This window comes from the organism of the source record quoted next, unplaced genomic scaffold (assembly GCF_019419815.1).
Source record: "Pyrus x bretschneideri cultivar Hongxiangsu unplaced genomic scaffold, Pyrus_bretschneideri_v1 Contig32, whole genome shotgun sequence".
Lineage (NCBI taxonomy): Eukaryota > Viridiplantae > Streptophyta > Magnoliopsida > Rosales > Rosaceae > Pyrus > Pyrus x bretschneideri.
The window spans coordinates 2,234,725-2,251,057 of record NW_025999635.1 but is presented as its reverse complement, the minus strand read 5'-3'; the positions used below and the strand labels follow the sequence as shown (position 1 = coordinate 2,251,057).

The following is a 16,333-nucleotide window of genomic DNA, read 5'->3' as shown; positions in this document are numbered from 1 at the left end:
TCGTTCGAGCATAACAATTAGCTCATACGAGAGAAAAGATCAGATGGAAAGCAGAAAAACAACCAGCAGCATGAGCTACTTCAAGATGCCTCTTCACTACCCGAGATACACCAGAAAGGACTACCAGGACATGCCTGAGTGGAAGCTCGACCACCTTCTTGCTGAATATGGGTTGCCCATGCAGGGTGACTTGGCTCACAAGCGAGAGTCTGCAATGGGTGCCTTTCTCTGGTCTGATACTACCGTCCAGGATGCTTCAAGTTCTCTTCAGGACAAAAAGTTCAAATTGCTAGCTTGCTACCTGCAGTATCTACTACATATTTAATGTACTTTTGTTTCTACCATGCTTCTAACTCCAAGAACATAACGAATTTGATTTTCGTTACAATATTCAATTAAGATTCGTAGAAAAAATGGTGGGCATGCAAGGCTCATCTCGTTCATGCGTAGAAAAAATGGTGAACAGTAAGAATGTACCCCAAATGAACTCAATTTGTTGAAGTCATTACCGTGTCAGTGTGTAACATGAACTTTAGAGGAGCTCATACACGTTCATCATTGTTGGTATCAAAACCGTGCACAACATCACAGAATTTTAACCTTTCATCTCAAAAATGTTCTCCTTCAAAAACAATCGAAGACCTTCAACCGCGGGGCAGCAATCTCCGTATCACCAAAGGACCGCGAGTTGCTCATTACCTCAACAAATTATAGGCAAAAACTGAATAAGTAAATTTCGACACTCAAGTCACTATGCTTTTCTCTAATAAATTTCACATTCCATTGAAAAGGAGAGTCTACCTACAAATCCTACATAACGCACAACGTAACCATACAAATTTCAATTTCACATCCAACAACAGTGCCGGCCACAGGACCTGATATTCTGATAAGAAATTACAATTAACCTTTATACAAGGAGTGCCTACCACAATGAGAGACGATAAGTGACAAATACACGATCGCCATTCATGACTACCACTCCTTCCAGGCTTGTGGCACCTAAAGGAAACTACATACACTAATACCGCCGCCTCACGCGCCTACCATTGGGATTTGCGGATTCTGCTACGGTCCCACCCCCATCTGCTGGCAAATCTAGCCCGTATATGCTGCTACCACTCCTCTTCCGGCTTGACAGAAGACTAGAATTGTCATCCACCGATGCAAATGTCTCCAGCAGCTCTACCAACATTGATGGGCAGCTCTCTTCGAGATGCTTGTACCCATCTGATTGCATTACGGCTGCAAAACACACGAGGATTCATGTAGTCCAGTATTCAGTTTTACAACATAAACTACAAAATGAAAACAGTTACATGCAAAGCAAATAAAAAGTAGTTCCTCTATGAAAGGATGAGAGTAATTGTTGCAGCCGGACGGATGTGGAAAATACAAGCTTTGAGAAAGAACGCGTGAAAATTAGGATATGTTCACAGGTAGATAATGTCCATCAATATTTTCAGCAGAACACCATGCCATTCAACCATGTGAGGATAAGGAACTACGGTTAAACTTAAATCAATACACTAATGGCATTATGGGAACTCATGTTTCAGACCATTCAAAATGGTCATTCAATCATTAACCAACCGATATGGCATTCATCGCTTAATTCCTAAAAACTAAGAACAAAATAACTGTATTCGATATTTATATAAATGAATATGGTAAAAGATGGGCAGGGAGAAAGGTCTGTGCCTTGTTAAGACCGATTAACAGCACTTCTGGTTTAAACTTAAAAACCGGTTTCCAGGGTCTAAAATATGGTAAATTGTGACAATCTCGTGCAGGTCCAACTCGTTGAATCACTCTTCTACCATTAGAGAGAGAAACAGTGAAATTCCTTGTATTTCTTTCCTTTCTTTAACTTAATGGAGAAAGAACGTATAGGGGAAGAACCTATATGCAATCAGCCAAAATAGAAATCCTACTATACCATTCTCAGAATGCTGCCCCTCGATCAGCCAGATATCAAGTTGTCACCATAGGCTGACCAGAGGACCCAGACGGAAAGGCTGACCAGAGGTCCCACCGTCCCAAATGGAATTATCATAAATTTTAAGGGAACATCCTTATTGACATCCTGAAACCATAGAGATTGATAAGGACATCTGCAACATGTATGATGAGGCAGGCAGGCATGGTACTGCATCAAGGATACTTGAGACTACTAAGAAACAGAAAATTCAAAACTGATATAACCTGAAACCTTGCAGCATCAGAATCTATGGGTAACACCCACCTCCCAAGTTTGACGGATTTGCTGCAAATTTAAGACAGACATCCTTGAGCTGTCGACATTGATGCTGTTCGGCAAGAGCAAGTGTAGTCGCCACTGTTTCAGTAGTGATTTCTTCACACAACTTTGATTCACACAACAATTTCAGTCGATCTAGATTATACAGGTCTGCAGCTGCCAACAGATGCTGCACCATGACAGTGAATGTGCACAAAGGTGATGAGCCCATAACTTCATGTATATCAGGAAGTTTGTCTGTGTAAATAAAGAGAAGCATTGCCTGGAAAAAAAAAAAAGAACAAGATCTCTATTAAATTCATTAAACATGTTCAAAATAAGAGAATACATAAATAAAACCATACGAATAAAACTTAACAGGAAAAGTCTTCTTTTTTTTTTTTTTTTTTTTAACAAACGATTGCATTAGTGGGTTAAATTGTTAGTAGGGGGAGGGGGATCGGTAGGATCAGACCCACACCAAGGTGTATAGGCATCATTGCTTTCCGCCACTACGGTAAAAAAGCATCATCTGCCAGGAATCACTGTGAATATTGGAGCTGAACTTCTAGTCTAAATCTCAACTAATGAAACAAAGACAAATGGACCAGTGTAATATTCACAGTTACATGTTACTGAAACAAGCTCAAACTGGTTCAAATATTCACTTATTAGAGCTCAGTTCTAAGCATTCAACTCCCACATGTACCCTTAATTACTTGTTGAATCTGAATCCAGACAAGCCGTCAGCTCCTTTTGATTTATCACATTTAATTATATCTGTAATCACTCAAACATCGACAGTAATAAACTCAAACCTTAAGATGACTCTTTCCAATTCATATTAGGGCCTTCCTGTAATAATTATACCGCCAAACAAGCAGACCCCAACAAGCACTGTAGTTTAAGTGCTAAAGGGAACATGAAAGAAACATAGGTCACTTTCCCAGATAATCTTTTTAACCTATAAATAAGTGTTTATATTTACGTGAATTTAACAACTCTATACATCATATGAGAACTTGTAATTATTATAATTATTACTTGGTCTTGATAGCTACCAATCTACAAAATAAAACAAGCATCTGCCACACTTATTCATCATCCCAAGATTTCTTATTTGTTCATTTGATAACTGAATTCAAGAAGAAACTTTTGACTACTAATAACAGTGTAAAAGGTGAAAGTCAATTATGGAGACATAGAAGTGCACAAATGTTAACGCACATATCATGCACTAGAATCGTTTTCTATTAGTTTCAGATGGTAAGAGGTGGAATCAACAAGATCAAGATCATGAAGCATTACCTTAAAGATGAAGGGCTCAACATCCTCCACAACTACTTTATCTACGTTACAATCCCCGACAAGTCCATAAAACTGCGCTCTGAATACACGAGACCTAGCAGCAAGAATCAACTTGTGAGCTTTCAACTGTTCATCACCAACCTGAAAAACTATGTCACAACCAGCTTCAGAATCTAGAAAGTCCTTCAGGTCTCGTCCCATGTCTGACAATGGAACAGTGATTGTAAATTGCTTTGGTTGCTCAAGGCGAGTTCTTACAACTCCAACAGTGCAGTTCAATACAAGGCAATCATCCTTAAGGAACTCAGAAGTTTCTAGGAGTGATCTTCTGAAGAATTTCTTGTAACCCCTGAAATTACAAGAATAAATCTAATTACGGAAACTTGCAGAAGGTTCCTACCTGAACATAAACTCCCAATATTCGCAAATCAGTATGCTTAACCAAAATTGGAAAATAAGATACAGAAACCGCAAGGAATCTATAAACAGTCTGATAAACGATAAATGATGAACTTCTCAAATTAGAACTTTGCAAAAACAGTTGACAGGTAGTCTTCTGGTAAACAATAGTGTAGACACAGATAATGAAATGTTAGGTTTTTCCAAAATATAATCTTTAATATGAATAACAATCATCGGATAAAATAATTTATCTATAAATAACATTTCTAACGTGGGATGTCTCTCGGGTCTTAATCAGACCTTCAATCTTTGGTTCTGTTTTACATTTAATACGGAGAAAAAAATACCAATCTAAATCAGTCCTTGTTCTTTAGCTGTGTTGATTTTCCAAGTGATTTATTAAATAAATGTACAATTCAAAGTTTTACTAATAACAATGTGACAAGAAAACCGAAGTAGAATGATTCATTTTAAGATTTGGATGAACATACAAATTCATACATCAGTCTAAACAATGATATACTTCACAAAATTAGTATCCATTGAAGTTTTTTCCTACAGTTTTATGCATTTTAATTTTTAACTCTCTCATTTATTCAAAGCAAGCCTAAGGACTGGACACCTATGCTGCAGAGCTCACTGCCACTTAAGCGAAAAGCCCCCAATATAACAACATGCTTATCTAGCGTAATCACATGCAGACCCACTGAAAAAACACAATATTCATCTTTACATTCCCCAATTCAACACCCATACCGGTCACATTAAAATCTGAATTACCCAATTGATCACCAAGCTGCTAAATTACCATTCGTTCACATAAAACACATTAAAACCTATCCCTAACCCACAATTCACCAGGAATGCACTCAATTTTATCATAAAAATCAGAACTTTACAGCAAGAAAACCCGCCAATTAACCCATTAAAACACATACCACATACTGCCTCTGTACTTCAGCGTGTACGGTCCGCCCTCGAGCGCGCGATCAAAGTGACTGTGCACCTTGTCCTTCCCACTATCCGTCTGGTCCACCAACGTCAGCTCGAATAAAGCCCTCACATCCGTACCCTCACTAACCAAAGCAATGAAAACCGAGACGTATGCGTTGCTATCCTCGGGGTTTTTACCGTCGGGGTAAAAGTAAATTGCCCAATCGTATCCGCCCACTGCGAACGTATCGCTCGTCAGGTACTTCCCGGCGCCCATGCCTTTGGCCAACGAATACCCCTTTATCGTGAACCGGTGCGACCCGTTCACGGTCTCGCTGATCGATCTCGAGCACGACTCTTGGTCGGACCCAGGCTTCGAATTCCCCATGGATTCACCCGATTTCGCTCCTCTAGAATGTTTGCGAATCGGCGGCATCGGACAGGCCGGTCCGAGCTGAAACCCTACAAGTACGATCGGACAAGGCGCGGCCTTGGCATAACATGTAAATTGGGCGAATTGGGGGGAAGAATTCGGTAAGGAAAACCCTAATTTTGGGTTTTGTGGGGCGAAATGGGAGTAGAAACGATGCGTCGCCGGAAGAGACGAAGACTCGAGAAGATTAAGGGGGGAAGTTGGTGGCGTCGTTTCTGGGGTTAGGCGGGTCGTTTTACGGGGCTCGATTCGAATTTTAGATCTTTCGGTTCTGTTGACGTGTCGGAATGGACTTGAAGAAGATAGATTGAAAGTAGAGTGTATTAATTTGGTTAATTAGCAACCTAATTACACGAAATTAGGCCCAATTCTCTTCACTAATCACGTGTATCATGGACACAAATAATTCTACGAACCATCATGTATGCAATTGAAAGATTCGTTCATGCTCCAGTTTAGGATTGAGCGCGAGAGAGCTGAATTCAACAAAAGAGACTTTCTGAACGACCATCTTTTGAGTTTTGATTTATGAATAACGAATCAAAATGTCATTTCATATGTATGTTATTTGGACTCGAACAAATCACACATCGCAAGATACTAGGCCTTGTAATTCTTTAAGAGGTTTATCTAAAAGATTCACAATATAACTAGCAGATTGTCATCAAATCTAACGACTGCCGGAGGGGGGCCTGGACCAGTTGGAAAAAGCTCGAACCCGCTTACGTAAAGTAGAAACGGAAGTGGATCAGTTTCGAAGGACTGGATGACAAGAGTTGGAACAACACACACAAAATAAAAAATTAAGTACATAACATTCGAAACAAGAGGAATACCAAGGGGATATTCTCAAAGTGGAACTTTCTATAAATTCTCTGTCATCTCATAGTTTAACGTTAATTTCCGTGCTAACATTTTATAATATTGTGCCCAAAGCATAAGGTGGTAGATAGTCTAACGAGGGTCACACTTTGAGATAATCCCCTTAACATTTCTTCAACGTGATGAATTTTTAGATGATTATTTATTTGCTCAAAATCTTAAATTTGTTTATTTATTTAGGAAAATTTTTCTCACCGTCCTTAAGTGAAGATGGCGTTCATCATCTTGCTTATTTAAATTTAACATTAGTAAGATGAATAAACATGAACAGTGCAAACTAATCTGTTTTTACAGTTTGTTTGGATTTTTTTACCCGCCCTTTAACGCGGAACATTCATCCCTGACAACTGCAATTTCCTCCTCTCAAATGCACACGTGTCACCATCTCACACTCCCTCCACAAAATAATTTTACACCTCCGTCGGTGACGGTGACAATAGCAAAGCCGTCAAACAGTGTCTGTCTTCTTCCTCGGCCACACCGCACCGACACTCAACCTTCAGATCCTCGCTGCTCTCACTCTCAGACCACCCCAGTTCCGATTCCTCAACCCACCAAAACGCAGCGTCTCGTTTCGCTTCGACGGCGTTCTTCGTTTCCGATTCCGCCCAATTGAATTAAACTAATTATCCCAAAGATTAAATCATGACAATTTTGGGCAATGGCGATTGGCTGCGAATCCCGTTGATCCTGAAAGTTTGCGGATTTGTGATGATGGCAGTCACCTTCTTCTACTTCGGGAAGCACTGGTCCGATGGGTCCCAGCAGCTACTCTTCTTCACCACCACCACGAGCCGAGCACCCTCCGCCGTCTCCGTCTCGCCCAACCTAGACAAGCCTTTCAATCTCTCCGCCCTCATAAACGAAACCCTAGCTCCACCCCCGTTGCTTCCGTCTCCGCCGCCTCCGCCGCCGCCCGATGTGGTCCAGAGGTTCGGGATCGTCGACGAGAACGGCACCATGTCTGACGAGTTCGAGGTCGGGGATTTCGATCCCGATAAGGTGGTGGAGAATTGGAGCAGCCAGAACGGGAGTGCGGCGGAGAGTGAGCGGAGCGGGGAGGGTCGGGTGAGTGTGAAGAGGTTCGAGCTCTGCCCGAAGAGTATGAGCGAGTACATACCTTGTTTGGATAATGTGGAGGTGATTAAGAGGCTGAAATCGACGGCGAAAGGCGAGCGGTTCGAGCGGCATTGCCCGGAGGCTGGTCGGGGTTTGAATTGCTTGGTTCCGCCGCCCAAGAGCTACAAGACCCCAATTCCGTGGCCTAAAAGCCGGGATGAGGTATTTTCGGAGATTTTAAAGTTTCTTTTATGTGTGTGTTTGTTTTTAAGATTAAAGCATTAATCTTTTCGAACTTTGTTGATGAAATGTCACTTCTTGGCAGGTTTGGTTCTTCAATGTACCTCATACAAAATTAGTGGAAGATAAAGGGGGTCAGAACTGGATTACCAGACAGAAGAACAAGTTTAAGTTTCCGGGAGGTGGTACACAGTTTATACATGGAGCAGATGGTTACTTGACTGATATTTCTAAGGTTAATACTGTTTAAATTCGACGTGACTGGGAAATGTGTAATTTGACCTTTCGATTACTGTTATATCGTGTTTTTTTCTGATGGTCATAGTATAAATCGTGCAGGCGGTCCCAGACATCACCTTCGGTCAGCGTGTCCGAGTTGTTTTGGATGTCGGATGTGGTGTTGCGAGTTTTGGTGCGTATCTGCTGTCGCGAGATGTCCTTACTATGTCAGTTGCACCTAAAGACGTTCATGAGAACCAGATTCAATTTGCTCTTGAGCGCGGTGTGCCTGCAATGGTAGCAGCATTTGCAACTCACCGTTTATTGTACCCAAGTCAGGCATTTGACCTGATACATTGTTCACGATGTAGGATTAACTGGACTCGTGACGGTATGCAAAACTTATATTTAACTTTTTATTTTCCAGTGAACTGCCTTAGTTACAAGATGGTCACTTAGGTAGGGGAATATCTTCTGATTGTGTTTTCTTTACCTCGTTCACTTCTTTGTTTTGTAGATGGCATATTGTTGCTTGAGGTTAATAGGATGCTCAGGGCAGGAGGATACTTCGCTTGGGCAGCACAGCCAGTTTATAAGCACGAAGAAGTTCTAGAGGAGCAGTGGCAAGGTATTACTGCGAAAGATTTGTTTGGTGAAACTTTTTAGTAGTGTATTGATTGCTGGTTAGTGTTTGAAAGTTCTGCAGTTTTTGTATTAGCATTTCCTGACCCAGATGAATTGAGAGCAAAACAACATTTTGTGCCTCCACTTAATCAATTCTCTATCCCACAAAAAACTATAACCTATCATTTCTGTTTGACTGTACAACAACAACAACAACGCTGTTTGGTGCACACGATTGCTTTCCACCACTGGAAGCACCATCTTCGTTAAAAAATGCTGTTTGGTGCACACGAAAATTTCCATTCTAGCTGTCATTTTGGCATAATATATGACTCTGTCCCCAGTTTCAAGAATGTGGAAGGATCGAGAAGAGAAGTGGGCGCAAGGGTTTAGTAATCATATCTGGACCTGGGAAACAATTAAACCTTGTGTACTAACTTCTTGTTTGATAACATCACTGGTTTAATAGAAGCAGCCTAATTTTTGGTCCATGACCTGACAAGAATATATCCTCTATGTTGATTTAGTAATCATGTCTGGGCCTGGGAAAAATAAAATCTATTTTTCTTTTTTTCCCTTTCCAGAGATGCTTAACCTCACCACGCGGCTTTGCTGGGAATTGGTGTCAAAGCAGGGCTATGTTGCAATATGGAAAAAGCCGGTTAACAACAGCTGCTATCTGAATCGGGACGAAGGAACCAAACCTCCATTATGTGATCCAAGTGATGACCCAGACAAAGTTTGGTATGTCCGTGATTCCTCTCTTAACAATGTTTGAAAATTTTCTAATGTAAGATAGGTTGTTCATCAAACTCAGATATTAATTAAATGCATACCAACTGTTTTCCCTCCTACCACCTTCCTTTGCATTAAAGCCATACATACTTTTAATTGGAGATAAATTTGGAATAAACCTGTAAGGAACTCTATGAAAATGTTGGACTCCCTTTTATATTTTGTTTTTAGTTCTGAATGTAAGACCATTTCTTTGATAGTTTCATAGTTTAAGTTTAGTTCTACGGATAATTGTATTGTTTTATTTCAAAAGAGCTTTCATGTGCATTTAGAGGACTTGCCTCTTGTTCTATAAGGTTACATTATTTATTGTATGATGAGTCAGGTATGTTGATCTGAAGGCATGCATCACAAGACTTCCTGAAAATGGCTATGGAGCAAATGTCACAGCATGGCCGGACCGTTTGCAAACTCCACCTGATAGGCTTCAGAGCATACAAATTGATGCCTTTATATCCAGAAAGGAGCTATTTAAAGCAGAATCCAGATATTTCCATGAGTTAGTTGGAGGTTATGTTAGTGGTTTACAATGGAAGAAGTTTAGATTAAGAAACGTAATGGACATGAGAGCTGGCTTTGGAGGGTAATGTATTTATCTTGTGCTCGACTGGTCTTCCTTTTCTATTTTTTTTGCTAAATTTTTCTCATTGCTTCTGGTCTCTTAATTGGTTGACAGATTTGCAGCTGCACTAATTGAACATGATTTAAATTGCTGGGTTATGAATGTGGTTCCTGTTAGCGGCCCCAACACATTACCTGTTATATATGACCGTGGACTCATTGGAGTAATGCATGACTGGTACATTACCAACTGTTTTTCTTTATTTGCTGCTTATAATAAGTTCAGTTGGTTTAAAAGTTACTCATTGGCATTATATGTATCAGGTGTGAACCATTTGATACATACCCACGGACATACGATTTATTGTATGCAGGCGGCCTTTTCTCTATTGAGAAAAAAAGGTGATCTCTCCCCTTCTCTTCTTTCTCTTACCCTCCAATCTGAAAATTTCATTATTTAATGAGTTTTTATGTATTTCCCATCACTATCTTGTCCTTGTGTGCTTTAGATGGTACCGCACAAGAATATTTGCTTAATTAGGCGAGTTACATTTTACTGAGAACTAATATTCAAAAAATTAGTAGTTATGATTAATTTGAAACAGAGCTACTCTAGAACAGTGTTGGATTTAACTTCTGATAAGTTGTTAATATAAAGGTTGGGAAAATGGAAAGGCTCTCTCTTGTTCGGTAATGGTTAATCATGACCGGAAAAGAAATGAAATGCAGAATTACATTTGGTTTGTCGGGATCATCCTGCATACATTCTTTCTTTTTGTTCCATTGGCTTGGGGTTGAGTTTTAACACCATGATGATGCTTGATTGTTTGATTTGAAGTTTTCATTCCATTAATTTGATGTTTGTTCTTGGGGTGGGAGTGAGATGCATTGGGGGTAAAGTGGCAGTTTTACACCTTTTTTGTTTCTTTCTGTAAGGCCTGATTTGATTCATACCATTATAACAGATGCAATATCTCCACAATCATGCTTGAGATGGACCGGATGCTAAGACCTGGTGGTCGTGCATACATCCGTGACTCTATTTCTGTCATGTATGAACTTCAAGCAATCGGAAATGCCATGGGTTGGGGCGTCAATTTACGAGACACATCTGAGGGGCCTCATGCAAGTTATAGACTCTTTATTGGCGATAAACGCCTATTGCATAGTTGAAGCATTGGGAAATGATACCAGACTGTATCCTACTAATTTTCTGGAGGGGAAAACGAGCAAACCAGATTGTCTAAAACCATCATTTGACGATGCCATGGATCGGACAGACTCGGTGCAAATGTAATGAGAGAGATTGATAGAATTCTTTTCATTGTGTTGTAGATTGCAGTAGCAGAGATTGGGTAGGGCACCTTCAGATCAGTGTCGAACCTCCGTCCGGGGCGGATAATAAGGATTGGAGTTGGTACATGACACACACATTCGTCATAGTCGTGAGTTTGGATTATGATTTATGTATTCAAGAATTTCAATTTTTTGATGCATGTTGTAAATGTTGGTCGTATCAATATACAAGAATTTCAATTTTTAGATTATGATTTTCTCATGATTTTTAAAATTCATTTCTAATGGTCATCTTTACAGAGAAAAGAAACTCATTCAGTAAAGCTCTTCAGACAGTAAAAGGGTGACAGGAAAGAAAAAAGAGGGGTCCGTCGAGAAGTGATTTTCACACGCTCTTTTGTTTATGTCAGACGAAAATCTATAGACATATAAATATGGGTGTGCAGAAAGACTGAAATAGGTGCGGAAAAGTCATTTCTTGGGTCCAAATTAGACATCTTTGAAAATGGTAGGTAGAGAAATTGGGTAGAAGCAACCCGTTTGCTTCTTTAAGTCATAATCTACACCAACCATCAATATTGTCTTATACACACATATCATGCACATTCCATTTGTGCAGGAGAGTGACTGATGAACCCTAAACCAATCCGAGGGAATCTACGGACCAGCGTAATCTTTCAGTCGATAAAACAAAAGAACAAAGACTCAATCACTTGTTTCTCACTTGAATTCTAGGTTGCATCGAACCAGCTGTGACGATCCAACTTGCATACTAGAAATGTTTCTTACTTATCAATCAAAAGCCAGGCAATGCATGCTTGAATGGAAAAACTCACATCACACATTCAGCATGTATCAGATCTTGGTCTCCACATTTGCTGCGGTCGGTCTTGGTGTGTTTGCGGAGGAGGTTTTATGGTGGTTGACCTGTTGCGATACTGTTTTGGCCCCGTGGTTGACCTATTGTCATACCGTTTTGGCTCCGCCGTCTGCAATTGAGGTTGCACTTGTGAGGGTGAGTGCACTAGCTTGTGCACCTGAGGAGGTTGCACTTGTGAGGGTGAGTGCACTAGCTTGTGCACCTGAGGAGGTTGCCCTTGTGAGGGTGAGTACACTAGCTTGTGCGCCTGAGGAGGTTGCACTTGTGAGCGTGAGTGCACTAGCATGGGCACCAGAAGAGGTTGCACTTGTGAAGGTGAGGGCACCAGTTGGTTCACCTGAGGATGAGTTAGTTTTCGAGCACCATTATTGCTGGTTGGTGTTCGCCCACGTGAGCTCTCAGCCCTGAACCGTTGTGGATGAGTTGGTTGGCGGTGCTCAGGATTGTATACCGGATTCCTAAGAGGTGGTCCAACAATAAGACGTGAAGTTTGCGGTCGGACTAGGGTGGCAAGAAGAGACCTCTGATCAGGCATGTTAGAAAATGAACTGTGATCGGTTGAGATAAGTCTGTGGTGGCTCATCGCAAATGCTCCCGATATCCTTGTCAGTTCACCGGTCCTAACAGCCCTGGCACTGTTTTCTGGCTGCTCAAAAGGATCTTCAATCTGTCCATGCACCAATTCCAGTAGCAAAATCAGCAGTGGTTACAGCAATAAATATCATTAACAAAAAGGCCATAATCAAAAGTCCTAAAAAAGATAAAGAGAAAGAGGGATGGACTTACAAATAGGGAATAAGAAGTTTTCGGCAACCATCTCGTATTGCTTTCTATGGCGTGCCATTGTCCGGTATAAGTGCAAATTCCAAACTCTGAAGCCCTCGTACTAATGTCAGAAAACTGCAAATTTATGAAATAACCATCATCAAATTGAAAAATGTCTAACCAAACGTTCCAGAGGAAAGGGAGGAGTGGAATTCTTGAGCATACCAATCTCTATTAAAAACACGACAAACTACGATTCAAGTTATTTGTGAATGTAGAAAATACCTTCCCAAGGAATGAGACAAAAAGCTCAGACAAAGAACTTCTGTTTTTTGGTCTCATGCTGTATGCTCTTTTTATCCTTTCTATATTTGCAACACATGTTTCTGCGATGTGTCTCTCTGTATCAACCCTCAAGCCTGCATATAGCATAAGTAATAAGATAGTTGTCCTAATCAGATCAACAAATTCTCTGTCCGACGCATGTTAGGTACCATTATGTATACTCAAACAAATTCTTATTAAAATACTACAAAACACTTAATCAACGTGGTTAAAAGACCCTCAATAATATGTCTCGAACAATATTGTAAAAAATGTATGAACTAACAGTATACACTAGAGATCAGTAGAGAAAAGTAGACAAGAGTTAACTCGACAATCTCACCGCAGTGGATTATCTAAAGCATATGCAAACTTACTAATAAAAGAACATACGCTGGCTCTACTTCTTACCCAAATCGTCCCTACTCTGAGTAGAAGGACTATGACGGTGCAACTTAAGAAACAGAGCAATTAAAAGATTGAAATTATAATTTGGTTTGTCTACAACTAAGAACTTCTTTTGGTTGTTTTGGTTTGCTGCATAGGAGAGCAATCTGAAACTACAATAATTCAACTAACAAACCAGTACTTCTTCAACGACAACATCAAAGGGAGAAGACTACTCTCATATTGTACAAACAACTGTCTAACAGAACAACTTCTATTCAAATTTCACCAACAACGAGCAGCCAATTAATATAGAAAATGGGGTCACCGGTTGAGAGATGAAAAGTACCTCTAAGATCATCAATGATATTTCCAGGATATATATCTTTAAGAGGTGGCAAAATTGCAGGTGAACATGTCTGAAAAAGAAAATTTACAAATGAGAAATATAATAAGCTAAAATTAGGAGCATATATTACACACAAGACACAACTTAATCATATATATTGATAACAGATGATGGAAGTAACAAGAGACTGAACCATCTCAAAGATTACAGAATTTGCTGCTGATCTACTTCCAGCAATTTAGGTTGATATCAACCATCATAGATATACTAAAGTGCAGTGAAAACAGTCTAAATAATCCCTCACAATTTAAATTACTTTCAGGTCAACACCAGAAGGCAGAGATGAGGATTTAAGATTACCTGAAAATGGAATAGCACAAGCAACGTGAGAGAGTATGAATTGAAAGTCCCGGCTCTTGGATTATTTATTTTGTGTGCTTTTGCCCATTCCTTTACCTACAAAAGCTAGAAGATTATGTCAGATACATACACTTCTCCTTTAGAAAGCGAACTCTAATCTGTAGTATCACTATACCAGTAAAACCGTGTCGCGGAAGCGTGGATCTATCTCACTGATCCAGAGCAAGAGTTTGGACTTCACTTGACATTTCAGATTATCGATAGAAATATCACAAGAGACGTTTTGGATATTACTTTCAACCTTTAAAATGGGAACTCTTGCATTGGGTATCAATTGGTACCTCCTCCATCCACCTGAATATGAATATTCGTTCGAAATTAAAATGGAGAGGCTGTAATTAAACAAACAAAACTCCCCAAATACAGATATACGGACATATACACACACTCCTTGTTTCTTTTTCATACTCAGGAAACCCATACATAAATGACAGTCCAAGACCAACCCCTATGCATAATTTGTTGCCATTACCAGGAAATATTTATCAAATGTGCCAACATATTCTTTTAATTAACGCATTAAGTTTCCCAGAGATGATTAGGATATATGCTTAAGTAAGGAGGCCTGAAAATAAAAATATAAACAATTAATAAAGATAAAACAATGATCCTACCTTTCTGTCTCAAAGCATTCATAACATCTCCTAGTAAACGCTGTTTCTGCTTTTTTCCATTAGATGAAACAAATGAACCATTGGTAAACTCAATTGAAACATCCAGGTCCCCCCATATTGTGAAAAGATTAGACACAAATGACCCAAATGGCTCCACAGTTGCACCTGTTAATATGCCAATTATGTCAAAACCAAAATTGTGTTATCTTTTCCTCATTACAAACTGCAGCTCGTTAAAAAAAAAGGTAGGCTGAATGAGCATTTATAATGAATCAACGACTAACAGTAGAATGTACAACCATGAAACTGTTACACAAATCACCTCTTAAACTTTCCATGGATTCAATGGCTTCTCGTAACTCATGAATGATTTGCAACCGTGTTGTCCAATCCTTGGGCGAGGGTTGGACAACTTGTAGTATTTCCCTGAGGGTGTTATCCAACGCACTTTGGGCACTCATTATTCACTACTGTTTCACATAAGACAATGTCAAATCTCTAGAGCAAAATGGCTTCCAGCACTAATAACATAAGCAGAGTACAAGGTCCGAATACTAAGTTCCCGGCAAGATTCAACCAATCAAACAAATCGTAAATACCCTTCTGGAAACCAACATAATCTGAATTTTGAGAATTGTTTGCTAATTTCTCTCTACATTTGCTAAACCTACACAGCCCTGAGTATCCAAGCAATCTACTAAAAGTACATACAATACAAATCACTAAATAATAAATAAGCATAAACCCAATTGGAAAATAAGCAATAAACCCCCAAAAATCAATAATTTAAAAGTTAAACAGTTGGCAAGGGGATCGTAACCCAGTTGGTTAAGAGCATTCAACCCAGCATCCGAGGTCCGAATTCAATTCTCCTCCTCCCAGTATCAACAAAAAAAAAAAAAGGAGGAAACAATTGAAAACACTTCTACCAGACGCACAAACATCCAAAGATCAAAACTTTCACTGATGGGAAACATCAAAGACTGAATTGACCTTAAATACCGATTACCCAGCAGTCAAAATCAACAGAAGCAATTGACTGCAATGTTATCTAGGGTTTCGAAGACTCCTGATCTCTGATCGCCTACATTGCCTTCCGTTCTTCCAGAAAGCACAAAACTTTGTACAAACAAAACATAATACACACATATATACAGACAGAGCGATTAACAGTAGAAGTGTACTGCTTTGCTTAGCGACAAGGGTTTTGTTGACCTTTTTGTGATGCCGCTTTTCTGATTGGATGGCGGGAAAGAAAAGGGGTCAATGCAGGGTCATGGGTTTTGGGTTTGAACCCGGTGAGTGTAATGGCGGGTTCTTCCTCTGATTAATGGAGACGGTTTTGGGAGTGGTGGGAAAACGAGAAAGTAGGTTTAGTAGACCGTGAAAAAATATGAGATGTCTAGTCAAAACCAAAGCTCCCGGAAATTGACAAGGATTTTCCCTTCGATTTTTATTTGAGTGCATTTTTGCTCATTACGTTGGAGGGATTTTACATATTATCGTTAAATGAACTTAAATTTGAGATTGTATTTATCTACTAAATGGATTTTAAATATAAATTCATAAATAAAGTAATAAATATCATCATCATTTAAAAATT

The 16,333-nt window shown here is 39.6% G+C and overlaps 3 protein-coding genes across 5 annotated transcripts; 1 reads left to right on the top strand and 2 right to left on the bottom strand.

The window, feature by feature from the left end:
* Nucleotides 1-757: 757 nt before the first annotated feature.
* On the bottom strand, nt 758-5,597 carry LOC103935799 (BTB/POZ and MATH domain-containing protein 3). 3 transcript variants are annotated; one of them, XR_665527.3, is made up of 5 exons: nt 4,888-5,597; nt 3,548-3,896; nt 2,206-2,522; nt 1,940-2,086; nt 1,107-1,245 (listed from the first exon to the last, which is right to left on the bottom strand). XR_665527.3 is itself a non-coding variant. In XM_009345614.3 (4 exons), the coding sequence occupies exons 1-4, from the start codon at nt 5,316-5,318 to the stop codon at nt 1,022-1,024; spliced, it is 1,281 nt and encodes a 426-aa protein (XP_009343889.1). In that variant the 5' UTR covers nt 5,319-5,596; the 3' UTR covers nt 758-1,021. The 3 variants fall into 3 exon arrangements, 1 of the variants encoding a protein (XP_009343889.1); XR_665528.3 differs by having other exon boundaries at nt 2,246-2,522; nt 4,888-5,596; XM_009345614.3 differs by lacking the exon at nt 1,940-2,086 and having other exon boundaries at nt 758-1,245; nt 2,246-2,522; nt 4,888-5,596.
* Nucleotides 5,598-6,573: 976 nt separating this feature from the next.
* Nucleotides 6,574-11,237, top strand: LOC103935794 (probable methyltransferase PMT11). The gene is made up of 9 exons (XM_009345604.3): nt 6,574-7,478; nt 7,582-7,731; nt 7,836-8,106; nt 8,233-8,343; nt 8,924-9,083; nt 9,460-9,717; nt 9,811-9,933; nt 10,020-10,097; nt 10,661-11,237. Exons 1-9 carry the CDS (start codon nt 6,843-6,845, stop codon nt 10,866-10,868), a joined length of 1,995 nt encoding a protein of 664 aa, XP_009343879.2. The 5' UTR covers nt 6,574-6,842; the 3' UTR covers nt 10,869-11,237.
* A 267-nt stretch (nt 11,238-11,504) lies between these two features.
* On the bottom strand, nt 11,505-15,911 carry LOC103937348 (protein HESO1). Its single transcript, XM_048590461.1, has 10 exons — nt 15,724-15,911; nt 15,053-15,200; nt 14,731-14,895; nt 14,232-14,410; nt 14,057-14,152; nt 13,697-13,766; nt 12,922-13,055; nt 12,658-12,771; nt 12,119-12,538; nt 11,505-12,028 (listed from the first exon to the last, which is right to left on the bottom strand). Exons 2-10 carry the CDS (start codon nt 15,189-15,191, stop codon nt 11,837-11,839), a joined length of 1,509 nt encoding a protein of 502 aa, XP_048446418.1. The 5' UTR covers nt 15,192-15,200; nt 15,724-15,911; the 3' UTR covers nt 11,505-11,836.
* Nucleotides 15,912-16,333: the final 422 nt, after the last annotated feature.

Coding starts and splice junctions, on each gene's coding strand:
- LOC103935799 (XM_009345614.3), bottom strand. CDS start 5,318: ATGCCGCCGATTCGCAAACATTCTAGAGGAGCGAAATCGGGTGAATCC. Junction 3,897..4,887: donor AAGTACAGAGGCAGTATGTG/GTATGTGTTTTA, acceptor TTGTAATTTCAG/GGGTTACAAGAAATTCTTCA. Junction 1,246..2,245: donor AAATCCGTCAAACTTGGGAG/GTGGGTGTTACC, acceptor TGTGTTTTGCAG/CCGTAATGCAATCAGATGGG.
- LOC103935794 (XM_009345604.3), top strand. CDS start 6,843: ATGACAATTTTGGGCAATGGCGATTGGCTGCGAATCCCGTTGATCCTG. Junction 8,344..8,923: donor TCTAGAGGAGCAGTGGCAAG/GTATTACTGCGA, acceptor TTCCCTTTCCAG/AGATGCTTAACCTCACCACG. Junction 10,098..10,660: donor TTCTCTATTGAGAAAAAAAG/GTGATCTCTCCC, acceptor CCATTATAACAG/ATGCAATATCTCCACAATCA.
- LOC103937348 (XM_048590461.1), bottom strand. CDS start 15,191: ATGAGTGCCCAAAGTGCGTTGGATAACACCCTCAGGGAAATACTACAA. Junction 14,153..14,231: donor TCCGCGACACGGTTTTACTG/GTATAGTGATAC, acceptor TAGCTTTTGTAG/GTAAAGGAATGGGCAAAAGC. Junction 12,539..12,657: donor AAACTTCTTATTCCCTATTT/GTAAGTCCATCC, acceptor GTGCATGGACAG/ATTGAAGATCCTTTTGAGCA.